At 37.2% G+C, this 24,385-nt stretch overlaps 1 protein-coding gene across 4 annotated transcripts in view; it reads left to right on the top strand.

The window, feature by feature from the left end:
• The window catches only part of LOC125084556 (uncharacterized), a 64,534-nt gene that overhangs the window by 20,129 nt on the left and 20,020 nt on the right, over nucleotides 1-24,385 (top strand). Inside the window, exons 5-10 of one of the 4 annotated variants that reach the window (XM_047702022.1) lie at nucleotides 5,285-5,345; nucleotides 5,453-5,499; nucleotides 5,891-5,966; nucleotides 16,090-16,191; nucleotides 18,763-19,737; nucleotides 22,984-23,163. In XM_047702022.1, the coding sequence (XP_047557978.1) occupies nucleotides 5,285-5,345; nucleotides 5,453-5,499; nucleotides 5,891-5,966; nucleotides 16,090-16,191; nucleotides 18,763-19,737; nucleotides 22,984-23,163 (1,441 nt within the window). Of the gene's footprint in view, nucleotides 1-5,284; nucleotides 5,346-5,452; nucleotides 5,500-5,890; nucleotides 5,967-16,089; nucleotides 16,192-18,759; nucleotides 20,426-22,983; nucleotides 23,164-24,385 lie in introns of those variants that run through there. The other 3 variants (XM_047702020.1, XM_047702023.1, XM_047702024.1) reach the window with 3 other exon arrangements.

The following is a 24,385-nucleotide window of genomic DNA, read 5'->3' as shown; positions in this document are numbered from 1 at the left end:
AATAAATTTAATAATAAATAGTAGAATTATAAGTAACAGAATAATAAATTTATTCTATAAATAGAAGTATATATAAACATGTGAACAAGAACATTCACTGATATGTTTAAAATATTGATATCTTGGAAGGACCCTAAAGGATCACTAAACATGAAGTTGATTAAATTATAGCATTTACATACACATGGAATAATAGGCAGTTGTTAAAAACCAAGTAAAAGAGAAGTATTCAGTGATTTGGCAAAATGCTTGTGAGGTATTTTTAAATGACAGTGTCACTACATAATTATATTTATAAATAATAAATTTGAGTAAGCACTCAGAAAGATAAACGTCACAGTGTTAATAGTGGCATCTGATTGTGATTTTTGTCTTCATATTTGTACTTCCTATGTTTTAGGTGTTATTTTTTATAATGGACATGTATTTTATAGTTTTAAAAGGCTGCTTTAAAAAACAAAGTGTTCCAGGTGTTCTTAATGCTTAGTGGTCAAGGACTTACCTTTACCTCTGGTAGAGGCTTCCCCTTAGACTGGAAGACCTCAGAGGTGATCTGAGGTGATCTGACCACATGAGCATCTTCACTCTAGTGATTTCCTGTTTGGTTACAAGAGCTACTAAACTTAAAAATTTGTAAACTAGACTATACCTAGGATTAGTCCCAGTGGCTAATAAATACTGCTTATAGATAGCATGTCTATAGAATAGATTTCTCTGATGACATCTACACTCTTCAGATTTCTCATTCTCTTACTCTCACTAGATCTAATGATCTCTGGACGCCTTCCTTCCTTTCTCTCCCTGCCTATTAGTCTTCCAGGGTTTTTTGTTATGTCTCTTACCCTCCCTGCCCCACTGGCTGACAAAATCAATTCTGTTTTCCCTTTTAGTTTTCTTAACTTTTCTCTTCTCATTGTCCTTTTCCTGTACCTGAGCTAAGTAATTACCAAAAAAATCAATTTTCCTTTACTTTCCTGCATCAGTCTCCTGAATTAAACAATTATTTTATACCCAGAAATGTAAAAAGGGCAAGGAACCCATTTTGGGGGTAAATGAACAGAAAGAAAAGGATGAGATTGGTACTGCCTGCCTAGTTTCCTGGACTTAGGGAAGAATTTCAGGTGACAAGGCCTACTTCTTGGAAAGTGGCTTATTTCTGATGTATTGCTAATGGCTCCTCTTTAACCAACTGTTCTGTTAGAGCCTGAGAAGTAGAATTGGTTTCACGGTTTCGGGGTGATTGCAGTGGTTACAATGCCAGCTGCCCACAGCAGCCTTATTCTGAATCTACAGGTTTTACTTTTTATTGTATCTGTCCCAGCAAATCAAAAAATAGCTTCGTAAGCTTATTTTCCCCAAAGACTAGGCAGAGGGGAGAGGGGCTAATTGCTGTTAGTTAAACTGTTTATCTTAGGAAAACAGACTTAATGAGTCAAAACATTGTTCCTTCTAGATACTACTGAGCAGAATAAAGTTACATTTTATTCTATGATACCAAAAGTTTGTGATGCGTTGGGTACTAGAACATTGATATGATCTTAAGTTCTTGATTTTAAAAACCAAGTGGAGAAAAAAAATCTGTAAAAAGATGACTTCCTATATAGACTGAAAAGATACTATTAACATAACAAAAATTCAACTGAGTAAATTAAAGATCAAATTGGTTTTATTCAGTGATTCATGAAATGGGCAGCATCCTATCTAGCAAATAAAAAGGAGCTCTATCCAGAAAAGAAAAGATTTTTAAAGGCAGAGAGGAAATTATTGGTAAAGAACACATTGTTTTAGGTTAAGGTCACCCTCCTATGGGGAACGCAAAGGGTCTATTAGATTATCTCCTTGAGCTGCCCAGGAAATTCCAAGTTGGCTGGTTAAAAGTCACATTTCTGGGAGAAGCTGAAGACACTTAAGTTAGGTATTAAGTCTTGATGGGGTTTAGTTAAGTGATTCCAGTTTGGGCCTGCTCTCTCCTTTTTAACAATACATATCCCTTTTTTATCTTTATTCCAAAAGTTAGTCACTAGTAGATCTTTAAGAAATACTTTCTAAATTCTAATGCAAAAATACTCATCCCTAGTTTAATCCAACAGTCCTACTTCTCTTCTCTTGCATGTTAGAGAGAATACCTCCACAGTGTTATCTGGGTGCCACCGTGGGTTGTTGGTTAAGAGTTTCAGTTGGGTTCTTACTGCTGCTTGGCAGTCCTCTCCCTATCCCCAACCAATTCACTCATCTGCTTCTGAATTTTGCCTACAACACATTCCTTCCTCAGTTCATATAGCATAGCTCCCCACTTCTCAAGAAAAACAGAGGTCTCTTTCTTACTTTCACCTGTATCCATATTCGCATATTCTTCCTTTCTTCTGCTTTCCTAAGAAAAGCAGACCAGACCTCTACCTCTCCTCCAATCCTGGCTTCTTCAGGACATTTTCTTTATTTATTCTCAACTCTGTAATACCAACATATAAACAAGCATGGCTCTCTCCTATGTCTTAAAATTATCCTCTCTTTTTCCTCTTGCAACCTTAATTCTTTCTTTCATGCTCTGTTTCCCTCCTCTGCTGATTACACTTTTGGAAGAGTTGTCCCTGTTCATTGTGCCCATTCCATTACTGTTCACTAAAGAGATTCTTATTGACCACCCATAATCTGATTTCTACAGCTCTCTAATTATAGTTCAATTGGAAGATTGTAGAAATTCAAAGAATAGTTTTCTATCCCTATCTTGCTTAAATCTCTGTAAGCTTAACCTCTGCTGTTCATTCCTTCCTTAAAATTTTCCTTTTGGCTTCTTTGATATTGTTTTCCTCAATTTTTTCCTACCTAAGTGTTTTTCAGTTTTCTAGCTAATATTTTTTTTTAAGTTTTCTTTTCTTTACTAATAATCCCCCTCCCCTACTTCCTCTCTGCCTTTTGTCCTGCTCAAATCCTTGATGCCTACTCTTCTTAAGAATCTGTCCTGCTTTTGGCAACTGCAAAGCTGGGGAGATCCTGGATGTCAGATCTCATTGTCCTCCCAGTCCTTCCACTCCTTCCCTAATCCCCTCAATACAATGGTTTGATTTTAAAAAAAAAAAAAAAAAAAGTCTTTTCACTTTACTTTGTCTCATCTTTTCCTATTTTTAACTTTGGCCCCCTAAATCAGTATCTCTAGCACAAACCTTTCTCCTGAACTCCATGTCAGTGTTCAGGGTTCATCTGGCACCAATAAACTGAACACATCAAAAACTGAACTCTTAGTCTTCCTTCTCCTGCCCCTAGCTCCCCAGATCTACTCTTGCCCTCTCTGATCTGGGTTATTTTGATGGCCTCCTGCATAGATTTCTTGTCTCTCCTTCCACCAGTCATTCCTCCAGACTTCCACAAATTTATCTGTCTAAAATGCATATCTGGGGCATGTGGGTGGCTCGGTTAAGCAACTGCCTTCAGCTCAGGTCATGATCTTGAGGTCCTGGGATTGAGCCCCGCATCGGGTTCCCTGCTCATGCGGCAGCCTGCTTTTCCCTCTTCCTCTGCAGCCTTCCTTCCTGTGATCTTTCTCTCTGTGTCTCTCTCAAATGAATAAATAAAAAGAAATAAAATAAAATGCACATCTGATTATGTCATTTTCTTGCTTAAAATCCTTCAGTGGTATCCCATCTAATAAGCAGCAGATTCCTTAACATGATGCTTCATTACTTGATTCTTGGTGTCCTTTCTAAAAACCTCTTTTTTATGTAAGTTTATTTATTTTTTGAGTAACTGCTGCACCCAGCGTGGGGCTCGTGCTCATGACCCCAAAATCAAGAGTTGCACACTCTTCTGACCGAGCCAGTCGGGTGCCCCTCTAAAAGCCTCTTATATTTGTTTCCCATATGTCTCACTTGTCTATTTCCCACACAAGTCCTATCTATCCTCCTAGTGTACACTCAACTCCTTTATTGAAATGTTTTCCATCTTGTTCTTGGTGAACTTCCTCTCATTTCTCAGGATTATCTCAGTGTTTCTTTCGAACTACCTCTGAAACCTCTGTCCCAGTGCAAATTTAAGGGCTCTTTCTTATGTACTTACATAACACGTTGGTGTGCATTCATCATGTATTATGTATTATGGCAAATGCATTGTTTACTTATGGCTCTTCCCATACTAGACTCTGAACTCATTGAGGTGCCAGATAGATTCAGCTGGAATTACCTGAGCTATCATTGCTCAAATGAAAACCTCACCATTATGTATGTGTGTGTCTGTGTGTGTATAAAGCCATATGGAGATGTTTGAAAAAATATGTACGTATTGAGAAAAATATTTCAGATAATGATCATTCTTCATATAAAAAGGCCATAAATCAGTTCTGTTATTTTTACAAAAATGAATTCCATTTCATTCAGAACGCAAAATAATGAAAATAGGTTTCTAAAATCTCTTACTATAAATTGATTCTAAATATGTTCACCCTAAAATTTATAGTATTTGAAAATAATTTGAAGACTTGGAAATGTGGGTGCCAGTTGAAAATTCAGTGCCAGTTGAAAACAATGTCCTAACAAACACTAAATGAATGCTTCCTGAATCTTTCTTCACACATGATCCTGAAGAAAGGTCCCAAATCAGCTCTTTTGAGAAGTTCTGGCAATTGGCAGGATAGGAAAGGTGAATGAATACAAGTAAAGAAAAAACACCTAGAGCATGAATCTTACTGAAAAATTTCCTCAGAATTGGTACCCAGAAGATGAATATGGCTCTCAAAATCCATCTTCTCTAAGGAAGTACTCAAACTTTAACCTCACTATAGGGAAATTTTTTAAGATAGGTCATTTCCACCATGCAAAAAAAGGTTCCTGGCCCATCCACAAAGATCAGTAGATTGATCTTACTTCTAATTATTCAACTGTGGTTTTAAATAATGTGCCTTAAAGGAGAAATGATGTCATAGGTGTTTATATTAACCAGAAAGTATTAGTACATTTCACTGAATGCAGAGGCAATTAAGATCAAAGAAGTAAGTTTAAAATTATTTCTTTCTGAATAATGTTTGAAGCATGTTATTCATGATCATGACACAAACTTTGTTCTTCGTATGGTTATCCTTAAAAATTCACCTTTTGATACAGTAGGGTCAACATAAAAAGCCTGTTTCTTTTCTGTATCTTTGATAGTGTCCTTTTAACATACTAGATTTAAATTTAATGACTAAGAATTCTAGTGGTAGAATTTTTATAAAAATTATAAATTACTTATACAACATGTAATACTTTTCTCATCTTAAATTTTTTCATACTTTTTAATATTTCTTCACATTTTATAGATAAACTCATTGGAGTTCATTGTACCAATGGAATTAACAGAACAGGATACCTTATATGTAGGTAAGAATGATATAGGTGCTAAATTTTCAAGTCTGTCTTCTTGAGAAGAAAATTTTAAAGTTCAGCCTTACTTATATTGTAAAATTAAAATGATATTTTTAATTCAGGTACCTTATCGATGTTGAAGGCTGGGATCCAGATACAGCAATTCAAGGTATTTTTAGAAAGTTTAGCTAAAAGCAAGGACCAATGTTATGAAAATATCTAGTGCCATTTAAATGAATTAAAATATAGAAAATAATGATTTATTTCTTTTTTATTTAGTTATTGCCTTTCTGTTAATACCTTTTCAACTTAATACATTTTTAACTAGATTTTTCATATAGCCATTTATTTAAGAAAAAAGAAAACACAGGAACATTAAAAATTAAGGTTGTGATGTTTTTATATAAAATAAAAATTTTTAGGATCTCATCACTGCTACCACAATAAATCATTTTATTATATAATCTGTTAGTTGGTGAACAAAATCCAAGGATCTTGTCACAAAATTTACCTCATTAATTTTATTTGACCAACATTAATCCTTCATTGATTATTCTTAGCTTTTGGTGAGGCCCGTGGTCATCGAATAGATGGATGTGTGTACTTAAAGGATCTCAAAACTCGACCCATGAGAAGGTAAATTTTAAACTGGACTGTGAGTTGTATCTTATCCAAGGATCTTATTCCTTTAGTAGATTTCTTTCTTATCCTTTGTAGGTTTCTTAAATTAAAAACCTTTGTTATAATTCATACTGTAAAATATAAAAACCAAAAGAAAACTAATATATATATCGTTAGGATACTCTGCTGGCTGTAACTGATTTTTGTGTTAAATATATTCAGAAGTTTTAGGAAACTTTTAAAGAATGTTGATCATAGTTAATTAAAATCCACTCTTGTTACCCTATCAAAAAATTCAGACTTTGTCATCTCCTAAACTTAGCATCATAGGGCATGGACTAAATTATTTTGAACTGGAAAAGCTTTAAATATACAGGTATTATCAGTCAGTCACCCTTACCATATCAGAGGACCCTTGAGATGCCTCTCCTAAAATGGTAGTTTTTGATTTGGCAATATAGTAGATATAGGTGGAATATGTTTTAAAAAGACAGATTCCTAGGGCCTCCCATATAAAGCTACTAATTTAGTAGGTTTGGTGTGGTGTTTAGGGAGAGAAATGTCAGAAACTTGATTTTTAAATCTCCTCATAATTGGGGGCTAGTGTGCTAAATCATATAAATTGACTAAGTAATTCGTGGACTGCCAACCTGAGTAAACTGAAATATGTACCCTTTAGTAAGTAAATGATTTGACTTCCTTGACAGAACTTTTGATCATCCTCTATTATAATAGTTTGAGATTGCTTTTTAGAAATAGCAACTCAGGAACACCAGAGCCCAACTCTTAGTTTCAGCTGAAGTCGTGATCTCAGGGTCATGAGATAGAGCTTCGTGTGGGGCTCCGTGCTGAGTGTGGAGTCTGCTGGTTTCTCTCTCCTTCTTCCTCTGCCCCTCCCTGCCTAATGGGCACTCACACTCTCTCTCTCTCACTCTCAAATAAATAAAGAAGGGACTCTTAGAAAAAATAGAAATAGCAGTTTATTTTAATAGTAATATGCAGTTGCTTCTTGAGATGTATACTGATTCGTGATACTAAGACTATGTATCGTCATAGAGAAGCATATTTTTCTTTGGCAAGAAATCCTGTGCCCACTTATTTAAAAACTACATCAAGCAGAACGTGTGGGGGGCTCAGTCGATAAGCATCTGACTTTTGATCTCAGCTCTGGGCTTGATCTTGGGGTCGTGAGTTTAGGCCCCACATTGGGCAGAGCCTACTTAAAACAAACAAAGAAAAAAACCCATGTCAAGCAGGGACACCTGGATGGCTCAGTTGGTTAAGCATCTGCCTTCGGTTCAGGTCATGATCTTGGGGTCCCAGGATCGAGCCCTGTATCAGGCTCCATGCCTAGTGGGGAGTCTGCTTTTCCCACTTCCTCTGCCTCTTCCACCCCAGCTCATGTTCTTTCTCTCTCTCTTTGTCTCAAATAAATAAAATCTTGGAAAAAACTGCATCAAGCAAGTTACTCGGACAAAAAATTTAAGACGGGCCAGGATACAGCTTGCTCGTTTATTCACTTTGAAGAGTGAAATTTAGTAATTCAATAAATGTTTATCAAATAATCTGATATATTCTAGGCACCATTCTAGATGCTGGTGATATAGCAGCTAACAAAACAGACTAAAATATAGAGCTTACATTCTAGTTGGAGGCAAACAATAAACAATTTAAATAAGTAAGATATGTAGCTTGTGATTCAGAGTTAATTACTGTGGAAGACAGTAAACCTGGAAAGGGGAGTAGAGGATGTTGAGATGATGGGGAAGGTTGAGATTTAGAAGGATCACCAAGGAAAGCCTCACTAAAAAGGTGACGTGTGACTAAAGTCCTGAAGGAAGAAAGAGAGCAATCCATGTGATTAGGTTTGACATTTGACCCTACCCAGCGTGGACCCTGTTGTCAGCCATCTTCAGTGTCCTTACCAGGAGCCTAGATTCATTCATTCTGTTGACTTTCCATTCTGCCAGTATGGTAATTCCCAATTTGGAGAATTTTCAACAGCTTCCCTTCTGAGCTGGTAAGTATCATAGTCAGACTATGTTCAGCTTAGCTATGAATTAAAATTATTTAACACTGCTTTACTGCTGATGTTTGTTAAACTAGACAGATTAAAGAAAATTAACTGGAGAGAAAATGCAAAGGTAAGAAAAGGGGCAGTTAGAGCCCACTCATTAGAGAAATTTGGCAAGAAATGGAAAGAGGATGAAAATCAATAGGAAACTGTAGGATCTGTTTGCTCATTACTATGACCACACGACAAATGTGATACCCTAACCATTCCATTGTATATATACTACATTGTATATATACTACAATTAGTTGACATTTGGGCTGTTTCTACCTTTAAAAAATATATATGTTTTATTATTGTTAACATATAATGTATTATTTGTTTCAGAGGTACAGGTCTGTGATTCATCAGTCTTACACAATACATACCGCTTACCACAACATATATCTTCCCCAATGTCCATCACCCAGCCACCCTATCCCTCCCACCCCACCTCCACTCTAGCAACACTCAGTTTGTTTTCTGAGATTAAGAATCTCTTATGGTTTGTCTCTCTCTCTCCGGTTTCTTGTTTCATTTTTTCCTCTCTTCCCCTGTGATCCTCTGCCTTGTTTCTCAAATTGCATGTATCAGTGAGATCATATGATAATTTTCTTTCTCTGATTGATTTATTTCACTTAGCATTAATATCCTCTAGTTCCATCCACATCATTGCAAATGCCAAAATTTCAGTTTTTTGATGGCTGCATAATGTTCTATTGTATATATATGCCACTTCTTTATCCATTCATCTTTCTATGGACATCTGGGCTCTTCCCATAGTTTGGCTATTGTGGATGTGGCTACTTATAAACATTGGGGTGCAGGTGCCCCTTCAGATCACTACATTTGTATTTTTGGGGTAAATACCAATAGTGCAATTGCTGGGTTGTAGTGTGGCTCTATTTTGAATTTTTTGAGGAGCCTCATACTGTCTTCTATAGTGGCTGCACCAGCTTGCATTCCTGCCAACAGTGCAGCAGGGTTCCCCTTTCTCCACATCCTCGCCAACACCTGTCATTTCCTGACTTGTTAATTTTAGCTCCACCTTTTTTTAAACTTCACTTTTTATTTTTTTGTGATAATTATTTTTTAATTCAATTAACATATAATGTATTATTAGTTTTAGAGGTAGAGTCATTGATTCATCAGTCTTATATAATACCCAGTGCTCATTACATCACGTGTGCTCCTAAATGTCAATTGCTTAGTTTACCCATCCCTCCACCCCCTTTCCACCTTTTTGCTATTGTGAATAGTGTTGCTGTGAATATGTGTGTATTTGTATTTATTTGAGTAGCTGTCTTCAATTTTGGATTAATGAGTATGAGAGAACAGTGATTCTCAAATATGGCTATTTGGGGGTTACTTGGGGGCTTGTATAGAAGTGTGGACTTCTTTGGCTCACCTATACCTAGTGAATCAGACTGTCTGAAGAGGGGCCTCGGAATTTTTTATGTGTTTTTTTTTAATGCATTCAGAATGATTTCTGTTGCTAATAGGTCACATTTGGGAATCACTATAATAACAAACCAGGTTTCAGAATTGAAATTAATAGGATAAACTGCTGAGCTGAAACCAATATGATGAGATTTATGGAGAAAGAAGTATAATCCTACAGTTGTTGATTTTTTTTTTTTAAATTGCACTGACAAGATGTGGAAGCCTTAGTAGTTCAGATGAAAATAGCAGGAATTTTACTTGATGTAGTATGATGCAGCTGATTAAAAACTAATCTACTTTAAAGGTCAGCATTTAAAGTTTCAGATCACAGTCAAAGGAGTTAATAATTTTACTATACATACGGTTTTGCCACGTTTCAAGTATTGAGTTCAGTTATGTGTACACATTTTAAATCACTGAGAAACCAAGATGAGTGATAACTGAGCCCCAGCTCTCCTTTAACATAGCACTGGGACAGTTAAATTCTCTCAGAAATAAATTAGTAATAGATTTTTCAGGTGCCCTTTGGCTCCCAAGTGCAATGAACAAAATTTTCATTGACCTTGATTATTGCTTTTATAGAAATGAATTCCCAGCATGCAAGAAGGGAGTGTGGGAAATGTTAAATGGGACATAAATATGTCAGGTGTTTATTTTTGAAGGATACAAGTAGAGATGTAGCTCCAGAGCCTAAAGTTAGAGCCAAGGGCAGCAAGACTTTAACAATTTATAAAATTTAATATTTCTATAATATTTTAATATGTAACTATATTGAGGAATACTTTTATATTATAATTTCAATATTTATATTTTAATTTTATATTTATAAATTTTTATTTATATCAATTTTATATTTGTTTAATTTTATATTATATTTTTAATATATAATATAACTTTATTGAGGAGTACTTTTCAAATACTTGTATATATTTAAAGTATACAACATTGTGATTTGATATATGTATATATTCTGGAATGATTACTAAGATCAAAATAATTAACATATCTACCACCTCGCTTAACTCTTTTTTTGGGGTAAGAATGCTTAAGATCTCAACATCTTTGAAGTTTACAGTACCATATTATTAACTCTATTCACCATGCTGTACATTAAATCCTTGGAACTTATGCTGCTTATAATTGACAATTTGTACTGCATTTTCCTTGTTCCCCCTGCCACTATCCCTACTGGCAACCACAATTCTATTCTTTGAAATGAGTTGGGGTTTTTTTAGATTCTACAGAAAGTATTTGTCGTTCTCTGCTTGGCTTATTTTACTTGGCATAATGCCCTTCAGATCTATCCATGTTGCAAATAGCAAGATTTCCTTCCTCCTTGTGGCCGAGTAATATTCTGTGTGTGTGTGTGTGTGTGTGTGTGTGTATGTTTGCCACCTTTTCTTTATACTTACACATTGAAAGACTTTTAGGTTGTTTTCATATCTTGCATATTGTGAGTAATGCTGCAGTGAACATGGGAGTGCAGAGATCTCTTCAAAATGATGATCTCAGTTCCTTTGGGTAAATACCAAGGAGTAAGATTGCTGGATTATATGGTAGTTCTATTTTTAGTTCGTCCAGGAACCAACATATTGTTTTCTGTAATGGTTGTACCAATTTACGTTCCCATTACAGTGAACAAACAACTACACTGACAAGATTTGCAGGGGTTCTCCAGCTTTCCTTTACCTCTGTGGGGTGAAATCCCTCCAAGGGGATCCCTCCTGGCACTAAGCTGCTCTGAACTGGGGGAAGGGGTGATTCAGGTATAATGCTTGGTTTTCTGAGCTCCACAAGGTTTCTTCCGCTTCCTCATTGTGGTCCAGAGCTTTCTCGGGCTGTTTTTATTAGTTTGTAGTTTGTTATTGCTTTGTTGTTTTAGGGAGAGATGAACATTGGCAGCTCCTATCCCTCCATCTTGCACGTGTAATACCTCTATACAATATTAACTTTAAGGATGAAAGACTGTTTACACCTTAGATGGTTATATGTTAGAATTTTTATGTGTGTTATTATAAAGGGATTTTTGTGTAAAATTGGACATAGTAGTCACCATACTTGGTACTTATTTTTGCCAAGTATATCTTACTGAACTATTTATATTTAAAAATTTATAAGAGGGACGCCTAGGTGGCTTAGTTGGTTAGACATCACACACTTGATTTCAGCTCAGGTCATGATTTTGGGGTTGTGGAATCAAGCCCCACTTCAGGCTTTACACTGGGCATGGAGCCTGCCTGAGATCTTCTACACTCTTGGCCCCTCCCCCCATTTTCTCTCCCTCTCTAAATAAATAAATAATTTATTAGTTTAATTGTGCTTCTAATTATTGAAAAATAAAAGTAGGGGTGCCTGGATGGCTCAGTTAGCTAAGCATCTGCCTTCAGCTCAGGTCATGATCCCAGGATCCAGGGATCAAGTCCCACATCAGGCTCCCTGCTCACTGGGGAATCTGCTTCTCCCTCTATTTCTCCCTCTGCCTCTCCCCCTGCTTGTGTGCTTTCCCTCTCTCTGTCAAATAAGTAAATATTTTAAAATAAAACAAAAGGCTATTAAAAGAGAGGAATTTTTTATTGGCCAGTTCATAAAGTAGGAGAGTTCTTAGACCCAAGATTTCAGAGCAGGAGAAAAATGATAGCACCAGACCTTCTGCTTTCAACCATGACAGAGTAACAGGAACCAGATTTACTCTCCCACCTAAGTAACAAACAACTAAACAACTTAAAAAGCAGAGAAAATATATGAAAAGATAATTTTCAAGAAATTGGATAGCAGGGATAAAGGACAATTATCTCCGAGAAATGGTGAACCATGGACATCGATGACCCAGGATTGCTCCAGTTTACTGCCTTAGAGTTTCCAGGCCATAGCACAGGAAAGGGGGAGTCATGGCAGAGCCAGATGGATACCGTAAGTTAAGGAGAAAGAATGATCAGAGAGACCAACACAGCTAGTGCTGGAGAGGAGAGAGCTGCACAGAGAGAGAAGTCTCTAGATCAGTAGAGAGGCACCCTGCATATAAGGAAGCTGTAACTACTGGAAGATTAGAGGGAATGTTTTTCACACAGAGCCAGGAGTAGTGCCTTTTCCCACCAGCCAGATTGGAAAACAGACTAGTTGATAGGATACCGGGTAGTACTTAGAAGGGTCTTGTTTCACTGGTGGGGAATACTTAGCCCTGGACTGAACACTACTCTTAGTTTACCTAATAATTCTTAAAAGCAACATGTAAGAGGATCAAATTATTTCCAAGCAACTTAACTGCCTCCTAAAACAAATCTCAAGAATATTTAAGTCAATACCAAAATACACAACACAATGAATTTGGGTTTTTTTCCCCTAATTTTTCTCAGTTTCTGTTCTGAAAATGTGGGAGGTTGCACAGTATAATGAAAATAATATTAGATTGAGGGGCGCCTGGTTGGCTCCGTGGGTTAAGCCTCTGCCTTCAGCTCAGGTCATGATCTCAGGGTCCTGGGATCGAGCCCTACGTTGGGCTCTCTGCTCAGTGGGGAGCCTGCTTCCCTCTCTCTCTCTGCCTGCCTCTCTGCCTACTTGTGATCTCTGTCAGAAAAATAAAATCTTAGGGGCGCCCAGGTGGCTCAGCTGGTTAAGCGGCTGCCTTCGGCTCGGGTCATGATACCAGGGTCCTGGGATCGAGCCCCGCATCTGGCTCCCTGCTCAGCAGAGAGCCTGCTTCTCTCTCCCCCTCTCCCTGCCACTCTGCTTACTTGTGTTCTCTCTCCAGCTCTCTGTCAAATAAATAAATAAAATATTTTAAAAATAAAAAAATAAAATAAAATAAAATCTTTTTTAAAAAAGCTGAAAAATATTCCATTGTGTGTATTTACTATATTTTCTTTGTCTATTAACTTATTGATGGACATTTCTAGGTGGTTTCCGTATCTGATGTATTGGGAATAATGCTTCAGTAAACATAGGAGTGTAGGTACCTCTTCCAGATCCTGATTTTCAATACCCAGGTGCCCCGACTTACTTGAAATTCTTAACACACGTTTGAGCACACATTTTGTGAAGTATTGCGTATGTTAATTGGCTTAATTATAACAATTATTTCACAATGTATATGTATATCAAAACATCAAAATGTATACCTTAAATATACAGAATTTTAAAAATACCTAGAAGCATTCCATTGATTTCTACATCTTGTACAAACTACCATTCCATTCTCTTGATACATTATCCAGTTTTTTAAAAACACTTGTCCAGGATCACTGCCTCCATTTCTTTACCTTCTTATTCTCTGCCTGAATGTATCCAGTTTGTTTTTACCACTTAATTAAAATTTCCTTGTCAGAGGTCAGCAACAACCTAGCCACATCCTATAGCTTTTCTTTGCAATATCTGGCATCATTAACCACTCTCTACATATACTTTAAATTTTTTTAAAAGATTTTATTTATTTATTTGACAGACAGAGATCACAAGTAGGCAGAGAGGCAGGCAGAGAGAGGGGGGGAAAAGCAGGCTCCCCACTGAGCAGAGACCCCGATGCGTGACTCGATCCTAGGACCCTGGGATCATGACCTGAGCCGAAAGCAGCAGCTTAACCCACTGAATCACCCAGGCGCCCCATACTTTAAATTTTTTATTTTGCACACAGTACTATCCAGGTTTGCCTCCTAATATTCTCATAGCTCCATTCACCTTAGTTGTCTCCTCTTCGTCCTTCCTGTTGTAGATGTTTGATAAGACTGTCTTTGGCTTTTATTCCTGTAATCCCATTTTCTTGTCACTTCAGCTCTTATTTTTACCGTATGACCCCCAAATCTTTCTCACAACTGAACTTCATACAAAATCTCACACTTATGTAGGGAACATTTTCTTTTCAAATTATAGGTGTTTTGGCAAGTTTATATAGTAGCTCATGAAAAGAATGACTTTTGTATTTGTTTTTTAAAGACCACGTCTGTTTTATAATGCACTAAAGCATTATCGTCTTTCAGAATTTAAGAGGCTAAATAAAATTTAACCAAAAATTGAATTAGGACTGTGAGCTAGGAATTTCCTCCTTAGTACTTATTCAAGTACCCTGGGAGGAAGACTTACTGGATATTCATTTCTTACTTTTTACAGGAGCTATTCAGTTAAATTTTCTCTCATGTTTTTCTTCCATTTGAAGCCTTTTCCATGTGCTTGTTTATAGCCTTTACCTGAGGAAATGTTATTACCAATAGATAGCATATGTACCAGAACAATGGTAGCATCCTTTTTACTAGAATTTAGAAAAATAATTTTTGAACTTAATATTAATATTCTCCTAAGGTATAGTGATGGTCATTTATAGACACTGAGATATAATTCTTCCTGCCTTCTTCTCTGCCCTCTATCCCTGAAAAGATTGCCTTTGTAGCATGTTCAGATAGTCATTTTTCTACTTTTTGAAACTAAACAACATTGTAACGGTATAAAAATCTTAAGTGTCCTTTAGCATAAATTCAGTGAGGCATTCCTAGAGAATACCTTCCACTTTATTTTATCTTCTCCAATAAAGATACAGTATTCATTTAGCATCTCTGATATACTGCTCAGGAATTCTGTTAAGCATTTCTGTATGCCAGGCATAGTGCTAAACAGCTGTAGAGGCTGGGAAGAGGCTTTGCCCTCAAGGAGACAGGTGAGTAAAGCCAGCAGATACAACAAAGTGTTAAGTGTTATGATACAGAACACACTACTCATCCTTTTCCATTCCACAAGTATTTATGGAGTACCTACTGTGTCACAGCACTCTGCTTGACTGAGAATTCAGCAGTGAATAAGACAGACTAGTTCCCTTTCCTCATGAAGCTTTTAAGTCTCTGTGCAGTCTCACAAGGCCATATATGAGGGAATTTTGCACTGATGTTTTCTCTACTTGGAATGGTCTGTCCTTGCCTAACTGATTTCTTTGTTCAAATGTCACCACCTCAGAGAGTCAGTCTTTCCTGTCTTAATATTGTCCCCCTCTCCCAGTTACTGTCTATTATACTACCTTGGAGTTCCTACAAAGTGCTTATTACTATCAGAAATTATATAATTTATGTACTTGTTTATGGTCTGCCTCTCCTTTGAGAGCAGGGACTTGCCTGATTTTGACCATTACCATTATCTTTAAGTGTTTGAATGGTGCCTGGTGCATTTTGGACACGTAACAAGTATTTGCTGCATGGAAGAGTCAATGATTGGATGTATGGTACTGGGGAAAGGCATTAACAAGGTAATTTCAGATAGTGGAAGTGGGTAATCAGAGGAGGTATACAGAAGGGGAGAGTTAGGGAGGTCTGGTGTCTGACATTATTCCCACTCCCCCTTTACCTCACCCTTCATCATTAGTGCCTATGCCTAAAGCCCTTAATTTTTATGATTTCTTGGCCACAGGAGATACTGTTTACATCCTCAAAGTTGGAAATCCAAACATCCTAAAATTTTGCTTGACTGATGACCTCTCCCTTATGGTTCTTAAGCTTTATTCTTTTCACTAAGGCAAAATGGCAAAATATCCAAAGATTTTTCTGTGATGCAAATGGTTTGCAGTTGTGCTTTTTTTCTTCCTTTTTTTGTGCTCAGCTTATGTGTTTAAAAGCATATGATCTTATTTTTGATAGAATCTTTAAAAATTTATTGATATTTTTCCTCTAGTAATCTTGGAATGGATGTCTGGGATTCTGATGAAGATGCAAATCTCCCATCTAATTCTATGGAAGAATCTGGAGATTGGTCCCCAAATGAAGACTTTCATGGGTAAAAGCAACATAATTGTAGATGAATATTTTATGATAGTTTAGATACATATTAATGATGATAGAGTAGGGGAGAAAATCCATGGGATTGGGTGTCAGGAAGTCTGCATTCAAATCTTGATTCTGCCACTTCTAAATTGTAGGTAATATAGAGCCAATGACATAACGTTTTCAGGCCAGTGTTGTTTAATGTATAACATAAAGCATTGGACAAGATGAGTTAGCCTTTCTTAAGTTGTATTTTAAGGACATATGAAACTAGTATTTTATGAGGTATTATTAGTTTTACAGGAATAAAAAGTGTTAAGTCAAATAAATTTTGGAAATGCAGGCTGATGTCACCATGAATACTAGCTTATTAGAAGCCCTTCAAATTCCTGAAGTAAAGAAATTTATTAAATTTTATTGAACCCAGCATTTCCCTAACTTATTCAAGCACAAAACTGCTTTCCCCCCTGACAGAACTAGCCTTAACATGATATGGAAGACTAATGTTCTCCAAGCTATTTGGCAAATATTGAATTAGGTAATCTCTGTGATCCCTTCAAAATTTAAAATGCTATGATTCTAAGTAATAATTTGTATTTATTCTACCAATATATCAGGAAGTGGATTAAGGTTATCAAATGTTACTAGAATTTCCTCTGATTTACATATATATATAGATATATATGTATATCTTTTATATACATATATATCATATATATTTATAAATTGATAGGAGAGAATTTAAATTTTCTTACAACCTTTTTTTCTCTGTCTTTCCAAAAAAATTACACTCTTTTCTTGGCATTTTTTTTTAAAGATTTTATTTATTTATTTGACAGAGAGAAAGAGAGAGATCACAAGTAGGCAGAGAGGGAGGAAGCAGGCTCCCCACGGAGCGGAGAGCCCGACGCGGGGCTCGATCCCAGGACCCCGGGATCATGACCTGAGCTGAAGGCAGAGGCTCAACCCACTGAGCCACCCAGGCGCCCCTGGCATTTTTTTTTTTTATAATCACAGGATACACAATACTATTTTAAATCAAGAGGAATATTTGGCACTTGAATTTTTTTTTTAAAGATTTTATTTATTTATTTGACAGAGAGAGAGCAAGAGAGATCACAAGTAGGCAGAGAGGCAGGCAGAAAGAAAAATGGAAGCAGGCTCCCTGCTAAGAAGAGCACGTGATGTGTGGCTGGATCCCAGGACCCTGAGACCATGACCTGAGCTGAAGGCAGGGGCTTAACCCACTGAGCCACCCAGGCGCCCCTTGGCACTTGAATTTTTAAACTGAAATATGTAGCAAGAAATTGATATGATCTATTGTGAACTGACTTAATACAAGCTGGACTAGACAGTAGTCTCCCATTCTCCTCCTTTTTCTCAGCTTCAGATCTCACCCCAAAACATGAAGCATTTTGCCACCTGAGTGGTACAGCTTTTTCTCTCTGCCCTACCTGCCTAGAAGGGGTCCTGACTTGAGCAGGGCCAGGCACTGGGGTAGGCGTTAGCTAACATCACAGGATGTGCGTGAGCCCTGTGAAGAGCTGTACAGATCTCTTCTGTTTACCCTGGCAGCGCCTGTCTGCTCTGACACAGGCTCTTCCTGCACATAATGTCTATACCCCCATTCCAAGGAAGCATTTGTTTATCTTCAGTGAATAAAATCCTTGTGAAAGTCTCTCAGAATTTGGTGCCAGTAATTTTGTTTTTAGACACTGAAGGGTTTCGTTGTTAATCTTTGTTTAGCTTGTGTTTTGTTTTTATGAAACTTTCCTTTTCTTGTTGCTAGGAAACAAAGTTGTAACTTTTTAGTCAATTATAGTATCTCATCCTGGGTTTTTAAATACTTATTTCTATTTTAAATGCTATCTGTTCCTCTTCTCAACCCTTTCAAATTGGTGTGTTTTCCATGTTATGGAAGTTTGGCAGTTCCTTATGAAACTAAAATTGGATTTAGCATACAACCCAGCATTTGCACTCTTGAGCATTTATCCCAGAGAACTGAAAACTTGTTCACACAGAAATGACATGAATGCTCATAGCAGCTTATTTATAAAACTAAAAAACTGGAAATAGTCAAAATGTATTATTTATACCAAATTATTTTATACCATAAGCTCCATTAGTAGTTCTTAGGAGTAATTATATAAAAATCAATATATATTTTCTTACTTCTTCCCACATGAAGTCGGTACAATAATCTAGCGTGTCATCAGCCAGTAATTTGTAGGATTACTTCTTTAACCCATCAGATAGATTATGATAAAAGTGAACTGGTTATGACATTTCTCTAAATGAAAAAATGTGAAATGTGTTGTGGTCTAGTTTTTAGGAGAAAAAATTACTGTTTAACACCAACACACTTTTGTTTGGAAATCTACAAGTTAATAGTTACAGGAGAGAGTTTGGGGCTCATAAGCACAAACAAAGGAGAAAAATGAAAATGTGGCACAGTTGGGGGGGGGCGGACATCACAACAATTTATGTCCTGTTGAGCTGAACAAAGGGAGGTTTTGCTAATGGCATAGATTTATCCTTTATTATTCAAATACTTAGTATTTATAGCCTGTTTTCCCCCCAGCAGGACTGGGAAAAGGTCAAGGCTTCTTAATGACCAGCACCCTAGAAGTGATGTACAGATAAAGGATTATGATTATGTCAACAATGGACGTTTCCAGAGGCATGGGAATTTGTATAAACACAGGTGTAGTGACAGCATGCCAGAAGAGAGACACCTGAGAAATTGGGATTTGGGTAACAAAGGACCAGGACCAAGATGTTCATTCTTTGCTAATCACCAGTGTTATGATGTCTCTCAAGAGGAAACAGATTTCAATAACAAGATACATGGAACCAGACCGAGACCATTTCATGATCCCCAGCCTCACAGTGACTGCCATGAACCAGATGCTGGAGGTGATTTTGATTTTGTTAGCAAAGTTGATGGACAAAGGAGACATTCCATTCAGAATCATCAGGCCTATAGCAACTGTTGGGAAAATTTTCCAACAAAAGATTATGGTTTTATCAACAGAAGCTGGGGACAAAAACGACGGCCTTTCTATAACCACCATGAGTACCCACTTCGTGGTGATTTTCAGGACCATTTACTTGTACAGACTTCTCATTTTCTCAACAGGGGTGGTGGTTTTCAAAGGCAAAAACCCTTCTACCAGAACCATTTTCATGATGAAATGAATTTGGAAGATTTAGAATATACCGATGTCATATCAGAGCACACACGAGGATCTCTACATGACCATTCCAACAATGATTTCTCAGAGAAAATGTCATTGAAAAAATATGTTAATAGAGGTCATGGACAAAGACTACCACCTTTTCCAAAGTTTAAAAAGCAAAGGCATTTAAGAAATTTTGATTTCAACAGTGGAACAAAACCATGGCATATATCTTCCTGTAACCACCCACGTAATGATCCACAAGAACAGGTTCTTTTGGAAGACTTGGATTTTGAACAGGAAACATCCTCACAAAGACCACGGTCTTTTCGGGACTCCCCACTTCCTGATAACATAAATCCTAACTGGCATTTAGATAAGTGAGTCATTTTGTTTTGCACAGTAAGAAACGGTACTTGACTCCAACAAAACACTCAGACTTCTTTCAGATTAGGTATTTGTATAAAAGTTGTATAAATTATCACCCAAAGCTAAAATTCAGATTTATTCTTATATAGATTCAGTTTGTGATGAAGGTTTATTTCTGATGCTGTGAATTATAAATTTACCTTTATTTCCTACAATTGCAGTAAATATACAAATTAGATTTAAATGGTTTAGCTTTTCACTGTAAGCTAGTAGTAAAAAACAAAACAAAAAACAAGAAACCGATTTCTCAGAGAAAATGTAAAATACATTTTACAGTATAGTACTGTAAATGTATTTTCTTTTACGATTTTTGAATAACATTTTCTTTTCTCTAGCTTATTGTAAGAATACAGTATATAACACATGTAGCATAGGACCACATGTTAGTCAACTGTTTATGTTACCAGTAAGGCTTCTGGTAAACAGCAGGCTGTTCCTAGTTAAGTTTAGGGGAGTCAAAAGTTACGCGTGCATTTTTTACTACACAGGGATCAGCGCCCCTAACCTCCAGTTGTTCAGGGGTCAAATGAATTCCTTCTAGCTGTCCTACAAATTATTTTTTCTTTAATTTTAATTCCAGTATGGTTAACATACAGTGTTAAATTAGTTTCAGGTATACAATAAAGTGCTTCAGCAATTCTGTATATTACTCAGTACTCATCAAGATAAGTTTAGTTTTTTTAATCCCCATCACCGATTTCACCCTGCCCCCCACCCACCGCCTTTCTGGTAACCATCCCTTTGTTCTGTTTTTTGGTTTGTCTTTGTTTGTTTGCTACAGATTACTTTTTTTTTTTTAAGATTTTGTTTATTTATTAGACAGAGATCACAAGTAGGCAGAGAGGCAGGCAGAGAGAGCGGGGGAAGTGGGCTCCCTGCTGAGCAGAGAGCCAGATGCTGGCTCGATCCCGGGATCATGACCTGAGCTGAAGGCAGAGGCTGTAACCCACTGAGCACCCAGGCACCCCTACAAATTACTTTTTAATACACACACGCCAGTAGTCCTCTCTCTGCCATGCAGTAATCACCTCTCAGTGCCGTTAGTTGGGAGCGTCTTCAGGAGAGCAGGGACAGCAGTGAAACTGAAGCGCAAGGCAGGAAGAGGAGAGGCCTGCCATCTGAAAGGGAAAGAACGAGATAAGGAAGGATAGGAAAAGGGATAGAAATAAAAGGACAATCCAGGAAAATAGAGCACTGTGCTGGGATAGAGAATAAGACCACAGAAGAGGGGAAGGTTTGAGAAAGGAGATGAAGAGTGGAGAGTTACTATGTGCCTTCCCTTTCAATTCAGAATGTTTCCTCCAGTTGTACATTATTCTACACGTACCTGGAGAGATGTGAATTTTACCTGTGGGCTATGGGCTGTCCTGGTTTTATTCAGAAACTTCTTTTTTTCCTCTTCTACCTTTCCTACCAGCAGCTTCCCTGCCTTCCTCACTTTCCTCACGTCGCAGGGCCTATGGCACTGAGAACTGCAGAGACAATGTGGTCAGAGGCAAATACTGATTTAGCCACAAAACCATCCTTTTCAGTCCTATCCCTGATTGCTACCAGTGACATGTAAACATATTAGAAAACAAGCATTTCGTGAATCCACATGTATGCAGGGTTTATATACCACCTTGGCAGATCCTGGCCACTGCCCTTAGAAGTGATTGTCACTTGTGGTTTGGGGATTCTAAAACCAATCAGTTCATCTTCACCTGGGTTACCAGTGGCTACTAGTTGGTACTAGTTAAGCTAGAACTTTGTTTCATTTCCTTTGTAATAACTTCACTCTATTCCATGATTATTATGTCTTCTATTGGACAGGGTAAAAGACAAGATTGGTCAATGGAAATCTCTCACTCTGGGGTGCCTGGGTGGCTCAGTGGGTTAAAGCCTCTGCCTTCGGCTCTGGTCATGATCCCAGGGTCCTGGGATCGAGCCCCGCATCGGGCTTTCTGCTCAGCAGGGAGCCTGCTTCCCTTCCTCTCTCTCTGCCTGCCTCTCTGCCTACTTGTGATCTCTGTCTCTCCATCAAATAAATAAATAAAATCTTAAAAAAAAAAATCTCTCACTCCTCTTAGGACAGCTTCTCTGTTACTGATGATGCTCTGGATTAGGAGGATTATAGTGTTCAAAAGAGGGCGTGTTTGGCTTTCTTTTTCTTGTTCTTGTCACTCAGTACCAGATTTGGGGTCAGGATTATAAGCATCCTATGTGAAAGAATAGCAGTTTCAGTATAAAAGGATATTCCATACTGATTTATATTTAACTACTCAACAGAAATCAGATTGGAGTTTTTGTTTTAAATTACCTAGTTTTTCTTAATTTACTAATTAGCCATTGACAGGATGAACTTGGCTCAAAGGTATTCGATCAAATGGAGACACCTCAAGGAAAGATTGAAATAGACCAAAAGAGACCTTGGTTTGAGGGGGAGAAGGGCAGATGACATCCAAGACAGGATTTCACCTGACTCTTCCTTTCCACTTACCCATTACTGACAGGCCCAAGTATAACAGCATATTAACAACTTGGAGAAGGGACTATAGTAGGAAAAGAAATAAGAATTCTTTACAAACACTATCAAATATTTACATTAAAAATATGCTGGGATTATCCCACACATGTATATTTTAGTAGAGGTTAATTGGAAGATTTGAAAGTTTTAATTGTATACCTGAAACATACATGAAAAGCAAAACTTACAATTTAGAACAGGTGAGTCGTTAGCCTTCAGCTTCTCAGTGTCAAAGAAATATTCTAAAAGAGACTGTCTATAAGCTACCTAACCTACTGATTTGCTGCTATACTGAAATGATTCTGCTAATCTAACTTCATAGTATAAAAAGGACAGGCAAATAAGCTGCTATGGTCCTAATTCTCTCCGCAGGGTAAAGAGGGCCCTACCTCCTTTCATGGGAGAAGCATTCTTTTACCATGTTGCGTCATGCAGGGATTCTCTTCCCCCCTTCACCATTTGACTGTTGGTGAAAGGGTATACTCACTTCTTCTAGCACAATGCCCCCCATAAAGTCTGAATCCTGTTCTGTGATTATAATTAACCACTTGCTTCTGCAACACTGGCAAAATGATGACAAGTGTTGAATGTTCTGTAATGGGCACATGGGTGTGTATTTTCCTATTGTTGTTTATGTTTGAAAACTCTAATAATAAAAAATTAAAAATAACTGTTTCTGTTACATTATTAGACTGGTGTATCCAGAAGATAATCGAAGAATACATTCTTCACATGGATTTAACCGCAGGAGACAGAACAGACTGACAGCATATTCTTCACAGGAACTCCCATCTTCATGTGTATTCCAAGAAGATGGTTCAGTTGACTATTGTGGAGGCAGAAATCCAAGAGATATGGAACAGCACAAAAGGTCATATTTTTAAGCTACTGATTATAATTAGAGTATGCCTGTCAATTGCAGAGCTGGAGAGGGAGCATTATGACTTACCATTAGAAAAAACTGCAATTGGTGCTGACTAGTTCACTTTAACAACCGCCCACCACTTATCTATATTTGCCCCCTTTGCATTATTACTGGGCCAGAAATCACTTCATAATAAAATAAGTTGTATGTCAAAAGGTAACCTATGTTACTACAAAATTAGCCATCTATATCTTTCAATTTTTTGTAAGAGTATTTATAAACATAAAGGAACTATAATGTAGAATATATATAATTACTGCTTTTTCAGAACTGGAAATTTGATTTATTGAGGCTCTGTTTTTAGTTATATATGCTTATGAATTGCATTTCTGGTTGCAAACTTTATAAAAATTAATTTCTTTGTGATTTTTTATTCCTTTTATGAGTAGTTATTGTGGGCATACAGCAAGAGATTATAGCTTCCACCTCGCTGATTAAGCTACAAAATTATAGAGTTCAAAAACCCATCAGAACTAAATTTTTAAGTCAATAACTCTCTTATCACTGGTAGTGACAGGAGAAGGAAAAATCCATTGTAGACAGGAATAAGGAACCACCTGAACTTTATAGAATTTTTAAAGTTTCCACGTAGGCTTGCATTATGGATCACTTACCAGCTTTCCCATGGGTTTCTACCAAAAGCACAGGGGTAGTACACTGGCAGAAGAGCTGGGAGAAATTCCTCTGAGGCACACCAGGTCTTCACTGAGTGCTAGGCATTGGCTCCCCAAAGGCAGACAGAAATCTCCTGAGGCACAGAAAACTGAAAAGGAAACCCTTGAGGAATGTTGTGGAAAAGTAAGAGGAAGCTTTGAAAATTGCCCTTGAGCTGGCCACTGGAACAGGCTGCCAGGTGACGTATGGCAGTCCGGCGGAAGATGACCATTTACCTGAGAGCCAGTAGAAAGAACTCCAGGGGATGCTAAAGTAGTCTAGGTCGTTGATACTCCAAGTGGGCCTGACAGCAGTACTGGCACTACCAGGCAGCCTGTTGGAAATGGAGAACCTAAGCCTCACCTCAGACCTATAGAGTCATTTTTTATTAATTAGAATTAATTTCTATTTCAACAAGATTCCTAGATGAGTTATATACACATTAAATTTTGATAAGCATGACCATTTTTTAAAAGATTTTATTTATTTATTTGAGAGAGAATAAGCAAGAGAG

This window comes from Lutra lutra, chromosome 14, assembly GCF_902655055.1.
Source record: "Lutra lutra chromosome 14, mLutLut1.2, whole genome shotgun sequence".
Lineage (NCBI taxonomy): Eukaryota > Metazoa > Chordata > Mammalia > Carnivora > Mustelidae > Lutra > Lutra lutra.
The sequence above is the reverse complement of the archived record's forward strand: the minus strand, read 5'-3'. Positions and strand labels throughout refer to the sequence as shown.